The sequence below is a fragment of the Musa acuminata genome, chromosome BXJ3-2 (assembly GCF_036884655.1).
Source record: "Musa acuminata AAA Group cultivar baxijiao chromosome BXJ3-2, Cavendish_Baxijiao_AAA, whole genome shotgun sequence".
Lineage (NCBI taxonomy): Eukaryota > Viridiplantae > Streptophyta > Magnoliopsida > Zingiberales > Musaceae > Musa > Musa acuminata.
The window spans coordinates 25,879,528-25,896,299 of NC_088350.1; the positions used below are offsets into that span (position 1 = coordinate 25,879,528).

General features: G+C 41.5%; 2 protein-coding genes across 2 annotated transcripts; one reads left to right on the plus strand and one right to left on the minus strand.

The window, feature by feature from the left end:
* The first annotated feature begins 2,936 nt into the window (after positions 1–2,936).
* LOC135631324 (protein OBERON 4-like) lies at positions 2,937–10,193 on the plus strand. The gene is made up of 2 exons (XM_065138897.1): positions 2,937–6,759; positions 9,415–10,193. Exons 1-2 carry the CDS (start codon positions 3,309–3,311, stop codon positions 9,969–9,971), a joined length of 4,008 nt encoding a protein of 1,335 aa, XP_064994969.1. The 5' UTR covers positions 2,937–3,308; the 3' UTR covers positions 9,972–10,193.
* Positions 10,194–12,820: 2,627 nt separating this feature from the next.
* On the minus strand, positions 12,821–14,906 carry LOC103976076 (beta-hexosaminidase 2). Its single transcript, XM_009391262.3, has 2 exons — positions 13,978–14,906; positions 12,821–13,880 (listed from the first exon to the last, which is right to left on the minus strand). The coding sequence occupies exons 1-2, from the start codon at positions 14,789–14,791 to the stop codon at positions 12,916–12,918; spliced, it is 1,779 nt and encodes a 592-aa protein (XP_009389537.2). The 5' UTR covers positions 14,792–14,906; the 3' UTR covers positions 12,821–12,915.
* Positions 14,907–16,772: the final 1,866 nt, after the last annotated feature.

Below are 16,772 nucleotides of genomic sequence, written 5' to 3' on the forward strand. Positions count from 1 at the left end.
TGTAAAAATTTTTCTCGTTAAGTCAAAGATATATGATCGATCATTGGGATGGGAGAAGCCAACGAGATACTGATGATCAAGATCGACGAACAATTGAGACAAAGAAATGATTTGGAATGAAGTGTGGAGTGAGAGGAGGCATGTCTAAAGAATGATGAAAATAACAAAAGAGTAACAATGCAAAGATATACGTAGAGAGAGAGAGAGATACTCTAACAAGATCATTAGGTTGAAGTGGACAATAATATAATAACAACGAGAGATAAATATAATGGGATGAAATATGATGAAAATAACGAGATGGATGTTGAAAATAATCTCATATAATAAAAAGAAATATGTTTCGACAAAATAATAAAAATAAAATAAAAACTTTTGTTTGAAAATTTTGTTCATGATTATACAATCATGACGTAATTTTTATCCACACTCGGTGAGTTATGATTATTTATTGCTTGCTTTCTTAAAATTGTAGTATTGTGAAGGTTTTGCTCCAACGTGGATTATATTATTTAGATTTGCATAAAAAATTCTTTGAAAATAAAATCTTAATTAATTATCACATTCCTTAGAATTAATTTTTTGACCAACAAATGAATTAGTGTCGATACGATGATGGCAAGTTTTTTATATGCGTGTCATATCAATAATTAATATCAAATCTACCGAGCACTCTATAGCATTAAATGGATAAAATTCTTATCCCTCACATTAAATTGATAAGCATTCTATTATAATAAATATATGATATCATGACATGACATAACAATAGAAAAAAATAAAAATAAATATATATATATGGGAAAGAACGTTAGAATAATCACACGTTTGATGTGTATTCGTTCGGCGATGATATGACAGGTTTTTTAAAGGCGTAATAATTTGCTATGGCATAATACGTTGACATCAGATGACATAATACAACAAATACTTTATCATAATGAATGTACGTGAACATGAATTGCATGTCATGTACTTGGATTCTTGGTGTTGAACAATGTATTTAATTAAACATTTCTACTATAAGTTTTTTTTTCAGTGTAATATTTGTTAAAAGTAGCTTATCAGAGGTTGTCGATTAATCACATATATTTATATACCTTGCCATAATGTTTTGCATACATCGGAGTCATTTAGGATTTAAGAATATGAAACTGTTATCGAAGTTGATTGTCGATCCAACCTAACTCATTTTCAAAAATAATAGAGTAATGATTGATTTTAGCCGATGTAATTTTGACTAACTATAAATCGTATAAGTTTTTAATGATTTACTTATATCTAAAATAATTTTTATATATTTTAAAATATAATATATAAGTTCATTTCGTCAAATATGAGTTAATAGACGTTAGAATCAATGATAATATAATGATATATATAATTTAAATTAAAAAATATTCTTATGATTTTGATCATAGACCACTAAAGTATTTATGATTATATTTATATTTAAAATAATTCTTATATTTTTAAAAATATAACATATAAATCTCTCTCATCAAGTTTAAATTAATAAACGTTTAAAATCTGCTTACAGTGATACGTTTGTTAAGACCATAAATATTAAAATAAATCTTTAACTCAAAAAATATCATGTTAACATCATTGTTTTCTATCTCTTCTTATCGTTCCCCTAAAATTTAACATGAGTTGAGTGGTAGCATCAAGAGAGATACAAACATAACATATAAAGCAAGAGCTACTATCATTCTCGAAGAGGAAGTACACGACGACCAAAGAACATGATCAAATCGGCAGTGATCCAACAACCAAAAGAAAAAGATGGGTCTCTTCTCGGTCTGCACTAATTATGACGATTGCATGCCCAAATTTAGGCTACACTTCCCACTTAATCACCTCTCCCTCCACAAGGATTATTCTTCTCTTCCACACGTGCTTCGAGCGTGGCATCAATAGTAAAAGAAACAAAAGGCTGGTTTGCATCATGTGCAAGAAACGAATACGATACCAATTCCTCTTTCTTACACATACGTCTTACACACCCCTCCATAAAATGAGCTGCAAGTTTAGGATAAATCGAGCTTCAGACCCAATTTCAAGCTCACATCACATCACAACACAACTATTTTCACACATGTAGTGGGCCTTAATGCATGAATCCATTACGTGAAAATAAATGATCGTATGATTCACATAAATGAGACGGTAGTGCATCTGATATAGCGTCCGACGAGACGTGATGTGACTTCAATCGTCCATGTCCGACTACTTAATTTACCGAATCAATTATACATGAGATTAAATGCGAAAAAATGGCAAGCATTATGCTTTGTTAATGCCCAATGCATGGGGTGATTCATTTAAAAGATTTACGGAAATAAAGAAGGATGCAGGTGAGTCAAAAAGTCAAGCCTCGATCGCCTCAATGCTTCCCACGCAACGCTGTCAGAGGAGTCAAGGAAGTGCTCACCCAATCCATTACCATCAGCTGCCATCCACGACGCACGAAGCGTCGCGCCCAGCGACCACTCTGCTGACGCGTGCGCCGGTTCCCCCCTCGGTTGGGCGACGTGGCGATGGTTTGGTCGACGAATAAGTTCGTCGATGGACGCTATTGCATTTCCCTCTTTGCGTTCTTTGGAGAGCAACCTGAACGTAGCCCTCGCGGGCTACCTGCCTCGGTATTGGAGAGCACTGTGGTCCTTCCAGTTTCGTCCAGTAATAGGGCTGGTAGCCGAGACGAAGAGTAATTTTGTCTCCAACGCTCTCACCCAACCGCTCCACCGCTGCCACCGCCTCTGGTGGTCACGGAGTCCCCGAGGAAACGAGGGAATCTGGGAAACGAGAAACGAGGGTGGGGGTATTATTTCTATTAATGCTACTGTTACCATGGGGATGACTCCGTTGACCGATGTACGAAAGAGATCGACAGAAGATAAAGGCGAGAAAAGACGCGAAGGCAAAAGCTTAGCGAAGCGAAGCGAAGGAAAGAAGCCCTCTTTAACACGCCTCTCCTTCGAGAAGCCAAATAGATAGACAGAGAGAGAGAGAGAGAGATAAGAGTTGTCTCGCTCTGCTTTCTTCGCACTTCTCTTTAATGGGTGGTAGTAGTGGTAATAATACGAACAATAATTTCCTCAACAACCCCCGTCCTCGGCTCGCCGGAAACCTTCTCCCACCGCGATTGCCGCTGCCGGATCGACGTCTCCCTCCATTTTCCTCTCACGCTCAGGCTTCGATCCCCTGTGCCCCTCTTCTCTTCTGGAGAAATTAGGGATTCGGAAGGCCGCGGTCCCACCGCTGCTCGGATCAAGAGAGGTAGCTCCTCAACATTCGTTGGCTTGATGAAGCGGCCAAGATCATCGTCGTACGGGGAGGACTTCGACGACGGTAACGATGTGGGTGAGAAGCTCGGCTTTAGGGACTGGCCGAGGAGGAACCAGGATCCCGACCGCTCGGTTTCGTCGTCGCACCGAAGGCCGTCCTTCTCCAAGACGGAGGGCTTGCGGAAGGTCTCGTCGTCTTCTTCATCGCACGATCGGCCTCTCGACGACGATTGGGAGCCATCGCGGCACATCCGGAGACGGTACGATCATGAGCCGGAGCCCTTCGATTGGCGGAAGAGCTACGATCGGTACCGGGATGGCAGGGACGGCGGGGATCGGCTGATGCAAGCCTCGTCGCCGCGGGGCTCGTCGTACGGAAGCGACCGGATGCACCGGTCTGAGAGCTTCTCGGGGTTGAGGAGGGAGTTTCCGAAGGGTTTTAGGTCGGATAGGGACCGGTCGAGGAGGGAAGGGAATGCTAGCTCGTCGTGGTGGAGATCAAGAAGTTCCAAGGAGCTCAGTGCTGACGAGGTGCGGAAATCGCCGTCGGTTGATTCGGATTCAGTCGGGAGGCGGAGTCATGCGGCGTCGCCGGATGATCATAGGGGGAAAGTGAGGTCCAGGGACTCCCCCACCGGGGTGCAATCCAGAAGGGCTGAGATCCAGACCGTGAAAACATCGAAGTCATGCAAGGAGAGCGGCAGTAGTAGCGAGATGGAAGAGGGGGAGCTCGAGCCAGATCCCAAACCGGAACCGGAACCGGAACCTTTGGCTGAACCTTCTAGTGATAGTAAGGCAGCAACCGGATTGGAATCAGAGAACCACAAGGATAGAGATCCTGAGTACAATAGTCTTTCTGAAGAAGTTCCTGACCAGAAAGAGATCTTAGTGGATGGAAAGAAAGTGGATGTTGATGATAATGGTTCTGTTGTTGCGGAGGAGGAAGGGAAGTTAACAGATACTACTATAATGGACACAAAAAATACAGATGATCAGGTAAGAAATGATCAGGCTGTTGATAGTAGTCTGCTGGATGTGAGTAGCAAGTTAACAGATGCCGTAGTGGACGGAGGAAACATTAGTGATCAAGGAAGGAATAACCAGTCTACCGCTGTCAAGGAGTTGGATGAGGGTAGCGGGGAAGGTGAAGGAATGGCTACGGATGCTTATGGGGATAATGAAGTAGAAGGTAAATTTTGTGGGGAGAAGTGTGATGCTGTCAAGGAGCTGGATGACAGCAGGTGGGAAGGAGAAAGAAAAGCTGAGGATGCTAATGGGGATATTGAAGTGGAGGTTAAATTTTGTGCGACAAAGCAGGAAGCCTGTGGGGAAGATAACTCGTGCTCCCAGTTTCATGGGGAAGAACTGGCAGGCAATCATGAGGGGCAGGCAGTTGAGGAAGAAGCAAAAGAGATGACATCTGCTATTTCTCCTTTGAAAGAAGAGAAGTTAGTGGAGGATAAGGAAGAAGATCGACCCAATGAAGCTGTAGTCGAAATTGAGCAGGCAGTTGAGGAAGAAGCAAAAGTGATGACATCTTCTATTTGCCCTTTGCAGAAAGAGATTTCAATGGAGAATAAGAAAGAAACCCAATGCAATGAAGCTAAAGTTGAAACCAAACAGAAGCATGAGACAGCCAATGAACAAGGTGTGGAAGCTGAAGATGAAATTCAGCAAAAACATGAGACTGGCGTGGAGTTTGAAGTTCAGCAGAAAGAACAAAGTGGTATTGATCTCGAGACTGAACCAGAGGGAACTAGTAGCTTGTTTGATCAAACTAGGGAAGTTACTTGTGAGATTAATCATGAGGTAGTGACACTGACACTTATGAGGGACCAGAGTAAGCTGAATTACAAGGACAAAGGTAAGGGACTTGCATTCTCTCTCTCAGCTGAAAGGGATTCTGTGGAAGATGATGATGCCATCGAGGGCTTTAGCGGAAGGGGCTTCGAATTGGTGTTCCGATCTGACACCGGTCAACCAGAAAAAGCATGCTCTAGTGGGATTGTTGCCCGCAGACTTGAAGATGACAATCTCAAAATTGAACCTCTTGATCTCTGTCTTGCTTTGCCAGGTGGTTTGTTTGATCATTCTTCAAAACATTCAAAGCCAAAAATCGAAACCCTGAGCTGTGCCAGGGACATACAGTCTTTGCCATCCTCATTCAGAACAAATTCAAATGGATTTACAACTTCGATCTCATTCACAAGCTCTCAACCCTTTGTTCATAATCCTAGTTGTTCTCTCACGCAAAATTCATTGGACAATTATGAGTACTCGGTTGGTAGCCATCCAATATTTCAAGGAGTTGATCAGGTGTCCAGTGGTACAATATGGCAAGCTCAGACTTCAAATGATTCTAAAATGAAGGGATCTGTCCCCCTCTACCAAAGGGTATTGCTGAATGGTAACTTATCACATAATTTACTTAACACCACGAATGGCCAACATCAATCAGTGCCCACTTGCATCCAGCAGTCAAGCCTTCCAAGACAGATGTCCCCGACGGACAGCCATGGTTCTCATGAGACTGGATCACAACTTAACAAGGACAAGCGGCTGCTTATGGGGGAAAGAAACAGCAGCAGTTTGTGTAGGACCGAGAAACGGGATGGAGAGCAGCTCGTCCTTAATGGTTCTGGTGTTACAGAGAAGATCCTTTCCAAGATTATGGCAGAACCTTTGCAACTTAGTGGCAGAATGCTTCAGGAAATGACTGATCAGTCAGTAGCCTACCTGAGGGAAACCATTTCTGAGATGCTAACTGTTACAGATAAAAGCAGGCAGATGCGCGAATTTCAGGAGGCACTTCGAAGGAGGTCTGACATGACAATGGATACATTAATCAACTGTCCATGTGTCCTCCTAGAGATTCTGGTGGCCATAAAATCAGGTCTTCCTGATTTTATTCGGAGAACTACTAACATAAAATCTTCCGATTTGGTTGAGATATTCCTGAACTTGAAGTGCCGGAATCTTGCTTGTCGGAATTCCTTGCCTGTGGATGATTGTGACTGCAAAGTTTGCATAGACAAAACTGGCTTCTGCAGTGCTTGCATGTGTCTTGTGTGTTCCAAGTTTGATAATGCATCAAACACTTGTAGTTGGGTTGGCTGTGATGTATGTCTACATTGGTGCCACACAGATTGTGGATTACAAGGTTCTTATATTCGAAATGGGCTTAGCACGTCGGCTGATGAAGGAATTACTGAGATGCAATTTCACTGTGTTGCTTGCCACCATCCTTCTGAGATGTTTGGCTTTGTCAAGGAAGTTTTTAAAACCTGTGCTAAGGATTGGAAAGTAGACACTCTTGCTAAGGAGCTTCAATATGTCAAAAGGATCTTCTCTACCAGTAATGATTTACGGGGTAAAAGATTACACGATTTAGCTGATAAGATGCTGCTGAATCTGGAGAAAAAAGCCAGTCATTCTGAAGTTGTTATGCACATTTTGACATTCCTTTCAGGTAAATTGTTTTGCATCTGCAACATCACAATTCCAGTTAAATTTGTCTTTCTTTGATGCATATCCAGTTCATAACATTATCTTATGTGTCCTTCGTGTATTTTGCTGGGATTGTAGTATACTTCACTTGCTCTATAGTTGAAAATTCAACAACATCAAAGGTCTTGGTGCTTGTCATACATCTTGTATCTAAGGATAACTTTGAAATCTGTTGTGACACATGCACCTATTCATATTTATGAAATTGTCTTTACTGAGAAAAATATGACTATAAGCTTAATAACCTGACTGGTCTAATAAGTGTTATATTTTCTGTTAATGTTTCATTTTATAATGAAGAATAAATTATCTTCACTTCTCCCATGTTCAATTTTATCTTCACTTGTTAAGCTTTGTTCTGTACTGATCATGTAATTTATAGGTGGGTGCAACTTTGTTGTCCTTAAATCAGAACATCAATTAGTTGTATATGGAATGACTTTTTGTGCTGTACTTCACAATTTGTTACTCTATGGTTTTATGTGTACTGTTGCAACACATAGTTTATAAATGTTAAGGACATTTGGAGATTGCCATCGTTAAGGATTTGCTATCACTGAGCTGAGTGGGAGGACATGAATTTTAGTAGTTAAACCAAATATTTAGTTTCTTAAGGCTAACTTATATCTGTTCATTTATTGTCTTTATTGTAATTACTGTCAATATCTGCTGCTTTTTTTTTTCCTTTCACTGGCTTGATTTAAAGCTCATCTCGTATGATCTGATTGAAAATCAATTTTTGACCGAGCACACTGAACTCCTGAAGTTCCAACTGAAATCTTTGGACACCTAACTGTTTTTTTTTTATCTGATCAAATTTGAGGGTGGTTGGTTTTAGCCATTTTTTCAGCTCAGGTTTGGTTGCAGCTGATTGTTCCCGTTGCCTCATCTTTTGATCATGCATTCTTCCAGAACTTGATAAAAAATGTGGCTGTCATAAAATGATTGAATATCAGCCTGTTCAGATATGGGTTGTTTTGGATTGAAGGGGAATCAAACCAAGACTAACATGCGGCTTTTCCATTCCTCATTTATATAATTAATTTTCACACCCCTAAATAGAAATCATGACTAAATCTGAATGTATAATTACACAATAATATAATTTTTAATCCTAGTTTGAAACATTAATCATTACCATACATCAAGCATTAAAAATTGAGTCTCATGTACCTATGTAACTTATTGAAATATTGTAAACTGTTAGAATAACACAGTTAACTAAAATGCACCCTGAAGAACAGTGAGAACAATATAGTATTATTGCATATGTTTTTGTGTTCAACGTTTGCTAGATAATGGCAAAAACTACTTATAAAATTGTTGAGGTTGGCTTTTTTTCGGAGTGGGGTGTGGCTGGCTTGGCAAAGAAGTGGTACTATCCCCACTTTTTTTTTTGATTGATTTTTGAAAGTTACGTTCCACCTAGACTCCACATTCTGGTCAAAGCTTGTCCTTGATAGTGGGATTTGTTAGTCTTTAATAGTTGGTGTTTCCACTTGCCACTTCTATGTTGGTATTGTATGATCAGTGATCAATGATGCAATAATTGCTTCGGCTTTAATATAGAAATATTCTTGTCATATAAATGCTCTGTATGTGTAAGGTTGTATTTTTCTCTTAAAACGATGGTTGAGTCTCTTGCAGTGTTGAAGGGTTTAAGACCTTTTTTGTGTTTATCTCTTTGTATCTGTAGCATTACGACTTCTAATGTCAAAAAAATTACATATAAAGGTGTGAAAGCTTGGCCAATTAGGGACGTTCTCATCTTTTTATTAGTAAAGTCAAGTCTATAAGGTGCCATCATCTTACATAGGTTCCATTCATGCTAGACAACTGATAATATAAAAATATAATTAGCTTTGAAGTTCCTTATATGCAAATGTTTCATGCCCCTTTCCATATTGATTTTGCTACAATATGATGACTAATTTGGCTCCATATGACAGGACCAGTTAACAGAATTACTCCAGTGCATGCTTTCCTTTTCTACACTTGTTTAATTTTCAGCCTCTCAAGACATATTGACAACTTGTACTTCTTGAAGTTCTTCTATTTTATCTTATTTCGTCTTTAACTCTGAAAATGGTTGGAGAGCTTCTGGACTAATGTTGTCACTTTGGGTCTCTTGATTAATTTGTTAATAAAAAAGAAGTTACCAAACACATTCAACAATCAAAACAATAATAATTAAATCTGAAGCCACACTGAGTTTGACTGTGTCTGCCGACACTATCCTTCTCCACTAGCTACCTCCCATGAGACATGAGGCGAAGTCTCCAAATCCTTAGAAGCTTCTGCTGATGATTTGGTGCATCAACACACCAGCAAACGTGATAGGATCCCCTTTAATCTGGCATAATGTTCACCTGGGTTCTAACACCACCAATTGAACTCAATTCTCTACAGTGATTGGTTGCTTGAATAGTTCTTTTATTTCACACTTCCAAACCACATAATCCAACTGATATTTAGTCTTAATTCACAAAATAAAATGTGTTTTATCTGCTGTATTTGTCTACTAGCATATGCATGAAAAATAGTGTTTATATCTAAATCTGGATTTTTTACTAATTGAAATAATAATCTCTCTGATGCATTATAAATTTTATTTCAGATAGTGAATTTAACCTCAGCAGTGCTTCCGTCTCTACACCTAAGGATTCATCCAGAAATGAGGCTGGCCAAATCAATGTAGCTTGCTCTAGCAAAGACTGGTTACCATCTGTTCCTTCAGAGAAGGCATCCCTTCTTGAAAATACAGGACTTGTTTTGAGCATGGGTTGTGACCAGGTCGGCAGAAAAGCTAGGGATGTCGAGCTGCAAATGAGCCTTGAAAAGAAGCCAGTTGTTGATGAGCTGGAGAGTGTCATAAAGTTCAAACATGCGGAGGCAAAAATGTACCAAGAACGTGCTGATGATGCAAGGAGAGAAGCCGAGAGCCTAAAGCACATATCAATAGCCAAGAATTCTAAGATTGATGAAGACTATGCTAGTCAAATTGAAAAATTACGATTGAGTGAGGCAGAGGAAAGGCGCAGACAAAAGTTTGAAGAACTACAAGCTATCGAGAAGGCACACCGAGAGTATTTCAATATGAAGATGCGGATGGAAGCTGATATCAAAGATCTATTATTAAAAATGGAAGCTACCAGACGAAATTTAAATACATGACTGTGATTCAATGACCAACAGTTTGTGGTACTTGGCTTTCTTATCGGATGACTACAGCTATAGGTCAGCCACATTTGTAGGATTCTCACATTAAACTTGTAAGTTGTAGGAGTTTTAATCTTTCTACTCTTTGTCATGCTCTCCTTTTTATTGATTATCTGTATGATGTAAGAATAGCTATTCAAATGAAAAAAAAAGAGAAAAAGAATGATCCTTGTCATCTGGCTAACCGAGTATTAATCAAAGTTGTTGTACTTCATGTGAGTTGGTCTCTTGTGAAAATCAGTTTTTGTTTAGGTATACTTTGCTCAATTGACTTGGTTTGATGACAGTAAACATTCTGAATTTTCCTTACTTTCTCCTTGGCGACCTTTTTTGCTGTTTACTTTGGTTTCATTTTTACACTTATCTTTCAATTAGATATATAAAACTTTGTTGCTTTATGCTACTCATGTTGTTCTTATTTTTTTTGTTTTGGTAATGTTATGCCAAGACTATTCTTATGTCTTTCCATTATTGTTGTCCTAATGGTCCACTTGTTTGGTGCGACAAGAATGAAGTAAAAAGAACAATAAATTTGTTTTTCTTTGTTTGTTTGTTTTACACCATTTTGCTTCAGAAATAATGTTTTCTAGAACTTGGTGCTTAATATCATTTTGGAAGATATACGATGTCTGTTATAGGTTCTAATTCTGTTGATGTGTTTGGATAATTACCTCCTATTGAAATGTTGATAAGATGTCAATAGGAGAAGTAATGGACTAAGATAACCTCATCCTGGTTTGGATAATGGTTTACAGGTTCTTTTGGCTGCTATGTAATTATGTGGTATATTCATTTATGTCTTGCTAGAGACAACTCTCAAGCATTTGGCACTTGAGGGTTTCTGGATGTATATGCTATGGTAATAGCAGTTTCCTTGAACCGGTTGGGAGAGGAATTACATCCAGGTATTAACTGAGAGGAAAAAAAAACTCTATGATCAGTTGATTCTCCCTTTGAAATTGGTAGATGTGATTGCTCTTAATTTGATTAGTGATATTGTCCTACATAGAGATTGATTGCAGGAAAAAGTCCCAAGTAGTTGGAATATTATGGCTGGTCATTGTTATTGGAATTGTTCAGGTGGATTATGTCATTTGAATCCTATTGTCTGTAGAAATTTTTTTCCTTTTCTTCTTCTGATTGACCTTAAAAATTGCCTAAAATGAAATTTTGTCTCAAAGATTGAAGTGCACGAAAGGCAACCATTTGTAATTTGGGACAACTGGAGTTGTTGGTACAATTTGTCCAGTTTCCTATTTGCCTCTTTCCATCTTGCTTTTTGACGAGTATCCTTGACCAACAAAGACGGCTAACTTTAATGCGGATATCGCAATTGGAGTTGGACTATATGTCAAAGGCAACCTGAAGCTGTAAGCCTTTTTTAGGATACTACTTCTAAGGTTCTTTTAGTTTGACTATCTTTTTGTAATTGGCTTGACTTTACAAATAAGGAGTTGACTCCAAAGTTACAAAGCACCTCATATTGCTAGCTGTATTCATATCGAGATATTTTGTATATGATACTTGTACAGTATGCATAAGATATTTCATCTAAGTTCTTAATACTTAAATAATTAGTAAACTTATGCAACTAAAATGCTATGAAGATGCTTAGGACATAGGTCATGAATATTTCTTGAGAAAACAGTCTTTTGTAGATGTTAATTATTAGATAGATTGTTTTGCATAATTTTTGTATTAGTGGAATGGTCTTCATTTACGAAAATTTCTTGTTGCTTTCTCTATATTCTTGACATATTATGTTAAAAGAAATTCCCATTGATGAACGAGGTAGATGTGCTTATCATGAATCATGTTATATGACTAGTTCTTGCAATCAATGTGTGTCAAACATTGTCGTATTTATTATATATACGATTTGATTTTTAATTTCCTTATGAATACTGTATCTTATGGTGCCTTACCAAGTTTTGATGTTTCTGTGAAACTTGATTTGAAGCCTGCTATTGATGTAAACCTATTGATAGTGTATTGCTGCTACCTTCAGAAATTTTGTAGAAGAATATGAAGTTGGTAATCGTGGTTCTCTTTAATTGAACTTGTTGGGTCAATCAGGTCAATTTTAAGCAATAGTTGTTGTCACAATCAGGATTTATAGGATGGCTCAGTAGGGAGTATCTGCAGAATAAAATTGTTTTTGACTTGCTATCCGTCCAATTGATAGTAAGACTCTTTTTGGAAGTATTTGTTGTTGCAAATTAGGATCATAACTATATCTCTTGTTGCTTCACAAATCACTTTTGTTTTTTCACTTTCAAATGTGAATCATCTTTTCATTTTGAGTTACAAACATTCAGAATTAGCCCGAGCTGTGCTGATGACACATTTTAGTTTCCAGTATTCATGTTTCAGTCAAGAATTATCTGATTAGGTTTGCTATAGAATGGATTTGGTTGTGCAACGTGCATACTTGTATCATAATATGTGTTTCTGTGAGAACTCTTCTGCAGGTCATCGTAAAAAAGAGACATTAGTTGTGATTTTTGATATTATGTATTTTGTGGGAAATGATGATGAGCGCAGGAAAGGTTGTATCTTCCTATGAATACGACTGTTTAGTATGCTTTACCGCTTCGTTTCTTTCCAAACATACATCTTTATTGATGTTAAGAATATTAAAAATATTATACGTGTTTTGTATTTTTATATATTTTAACTCAAACTAGCCAGCAGGAATCATATTTAGAAGTAAATTTCCTGTGAATGATATATATATATATATATATATATATATATATATATATATATATATATATATATATATATATATATATGGTAGTTCGTGAGAAATACAAATTTATTTTTATCTGGAGTAATAAGTAAAATCGACAGGCATGTAGAGGCAACGAGCCCGGTCAGGTGATCACGGCTTCGTCAACTACTGAACCATGTTGCACATGCTCGGGTGCATGACGCACCACAAGGGCTGGATGGGCTCCGCCGCGATCCCCCTCCTCACCATCCGCTGCCGCCACTCGTGGAGCCGGTCCGTTGCCTCCGCGTACCGCTTCCTCCCGTCGCCGTCACGGTTCCCCGACCACAGCGCCTCCGCCATCGCCGCTGCCCTCGGCCACAGCCGTCCGTCCATCACCGCCCCGTCCGCCTGCTCCGACCACAGCGCCACCTCCCCACCCAGCACCAGCGCCGCCTCTGCTGCGCTTAGCCCGTGAGTGATGTCGTAGTCGTACACCCGCTGCCACGACTTGAAGGGCGCGCACCACGACCCGCCGTCCCCGCCCGCGTAGTTGAATGGTCGCCCCGGCTCGTCCCCCGTCTGCCGGTCGTATCGGCTGTCGTTCCCCACCCAGCCCCCGAAGCCGCAATCCAGGTAGTAGAAGTCCGACGACGAGACGATCACGCGGTACCCGGCGGCCGTGAGCCGCTTGGTGTTGTTGGGCCCGTTGTTCCAGGTCTGGAGCACGGTGGTCTCCGGCGGCAGCAGCCCTGGGGACACCACCTTCACGGTAGAGCCCAGGAGGACGTCCTCCCAGTAGACGACGGTGCGGTTGAGGGCGGACACGATGAAGGGGCGGGTGGCGTTGACGAACATCTCAAGGAGCTGGTCGTGGGTGCCGCCGCCGGCTAGGAACCGTCTGATGGCCGGGTCCTGCTCCCAGCACGCCGGGTTCACCTCGTCCGCCCCTGCGTGGAGGAAGGGGTCCGGGAAGAGGGAGGCCACTCCTCGGAGCACGTCGCGGACTACCTCGTACGTTTCCGGCTCGAGCGGGTTGAGCTGCCCCGTGCCAGGCTCTGCCGCTAGCGCCGGACCGTCGGGCGGCGACCAGAACTTGTTCGCGCACGTCACGATCTCCGGGTAAGCCTCCGCCCACGACGCCGTGTGTCCTGTGCGTGCGCATACAAACATTCCATTAGTCCAAATGCAGTCATTGCCTTCTTGCAAGCATAACAACAAACGTCAAGCGGGGGATGGATCGCCCACCGGGGGCGTCGATCTCGGGGATCACGCGGATGCCACGGTTCATGGCGTAGCGGACGACGCGGCGGACGTCGGCAGGAGTGTAGCGCATGTCGGGTCCGTAGGAGCCGCGGAGGGCGAGCTGGGGCGCGGAGGGGAGGAGGAGGGGGAAGGACTGGGAGTCCGTGATGTGCCAGTGGAAGACGTTGAGCTTGTTGTGGCTCATTGCGCGAATGGTGCGGAGGATGTCGCGGACGGGGTAGAAGTTGCGGGAGGTGTCGAGAAGGAGGCCTCGGTGGGGGAAGAGGGGGCGGTCTTCGATGCGAATACCGGCAGCGACTGCGGGCGGGTTGCCCCAGGCGAGCTGGGACAGGGTCTCGAGGCCGCGCATCGCGCCCCAGGGGGTAGCGGCGGAGAGCTCGGCGACCGTGGACGAGCCATTCGCGGTGATCGAGAGGGTGTAGGACTCGTCGACTCCGTGGCGGAGGGGGGCGGAGGGGTCGACAACGGAGAGGGCGAGGGAGCTGAGCGGGGGCGCGGACGAGGAGAGGTTGAGGTGAGGCGGGCGGAGGGGGCGGTAGCGCTCGAGCAGGAGGAGCCGGGTGTAGCGGGCGGCGGCGGCGCAGAGGTAAGGGTGTTCGCTGTATGGATTGAGGACGCGGAAGGAAGGGGAGAGGGGGACGGCGATGGCGGCGGGGCCGGACCACGACACAGAGATGGGCTTCGGCCACACGTTGATCTCGATCAGGGGGGCCGCGTCGGAGGAGGAAACCAGGGAGATGACGTTGACGATGACGACAAAGACGAGGAAGAAGAGAATGGAAGGGGTCGACTCCATTGTCGACCCAACACTGTTTCTTGCAACTGCGGAAGGTGGAGATTGGGTGAGAGGGGCTTATAGAGGTAGTTAAGGGGATGTCGATTTGGAGCTATATAATTGGCAACTAGTGATTGGATTTTACGGTTGTGTTCTTCTTCTTATAGCATTTGGAATTAGGTTTCTTATTATGTTGTTGGACAATTAATCTCGAAAGCAAAGGAAATGGTTGACATTTGGCGTTAGAATCTGTCAAGCGTGGCAATATCTTGGGGAGGTTTTTCTACGATTATCCGTTGGACCTTTTAAGCACTGTTGTTGGTGAGACAAATACTTGGCCATCTAGAGAAAGACATTGACAAAATTGCATCCATCAATTGACATATATATATATATATATATATATATATATATATATATATATATATATATACTAAACTTACTTAACGATATGTAGTAATTCGTTTGTGATGTTAAAAATATTGAGAATACCTTTATATTATATATTTTATATGACTTTTGAGTTGAAATAGATAAATAAATATTGACCATGATCAAGAATAAACAATCTTCTTTTAAATATGGTAATGCACACGGCCGGCACTCGTTTGTCGTCGTTTATTTGTTCGATGGTTCATATGTGATCTTGCGAGGACATATGGCTTCATTGAATTAGACTTGGTAAGTAGTTGCTGTCATAGCTTTGGTCGTTAGTTTTATAGTTTGATCGCTCGTAGATAATCTTTTATAGTTTGACTTTTTGGTATTTTGATCCTTAACTTATAAAATTTATATTAAAATTCTTATTGTTATTGAAGTAAAATATTTAATCTCATTTACTCTAGCATTATCATTATATTGATGGAAGATATAACACGTAACAACGCATACAGGAATGATACAAAAATGATGGACAAAAAGATAATTTTAACATCTCAAGTGAGTCATTTGCGTCGATGTCGCTTTACAACCGCGTTAACGAGAGGTGAGGCAAAAGCCTCGCGTCCCATCAACACAAATGCAGAGCAGCGCGATGCTAACATAGATGCAAAGTGATGCCAGAGGAGAAAGAGGAGGGAGAGTGACAATAGGAGATGAGGCAAAGGAGGAGGGAGAGGACGAGAACAATGGTTGTGTTGACATAGATGCAGTGCGACACTGATGCAGATGCAGAGAGTCGGCATCTACGTCGACATTTGTGGGCTTTTGCTTTGCATCACCAATGTAGATGTTGAGCGATGTTGACGCAAATCCAGAGCATCAACATCTGTGTCTTCTACTCTATATCGTCCTGCATCTATGTTGGCACCGACACAAATGCTGAGCAGCGTCTGCATCGACATCTGCATTGGCATATGTGGCTTCTGCTCTACATTATCTTGCATTTGTGTCAACCTTCTTCCCCCCTTCCTTATTCCCTCATCTTTCTTTCCCCTTACGTTACTTTGTATTTGTGTCAGCGTCGATGCAAATATAGAGCGTTAGCGTTTGCAACTTTTGCTTTACATCACCTTGCATATGCATCGACACCGACATGGATGCACAACGTCGTCATCTACATTGATATTTGTGACTTTTGCTTTACATCGGCCTACATATGCGTGACGTCGACATAGATGCATAACAGTGCTCATCCTTCTTCCCCCCTTTCCTAATCCCTCATCCTTCTTTCCTCTTTCACCGCTCTGCATTTGTGTCGGCGTTGATGCAAATACAGATTGACACCGATGCAGATGCAGCGCGTCGACATCTACATCAGTGGCTTCTGCTTTGCATCGCCTTGTATCTATGTCGGTGCTGACACAGATGCAGAGTGATGCCGATGAGATGAAGAGCATTGACATTTGCGTTGGCATCTACGACTTCTAATATGCATTGCTATGCATCTGCATTAGCACTTACGCAGATGCGGAGCAGCAAAAGAAGGAAGAAGGATGAGCACTACTTTGCATCTGCGTTAGCGCCAACACGGATACAAGGCGATATAGAGCAAAAGTCGCAT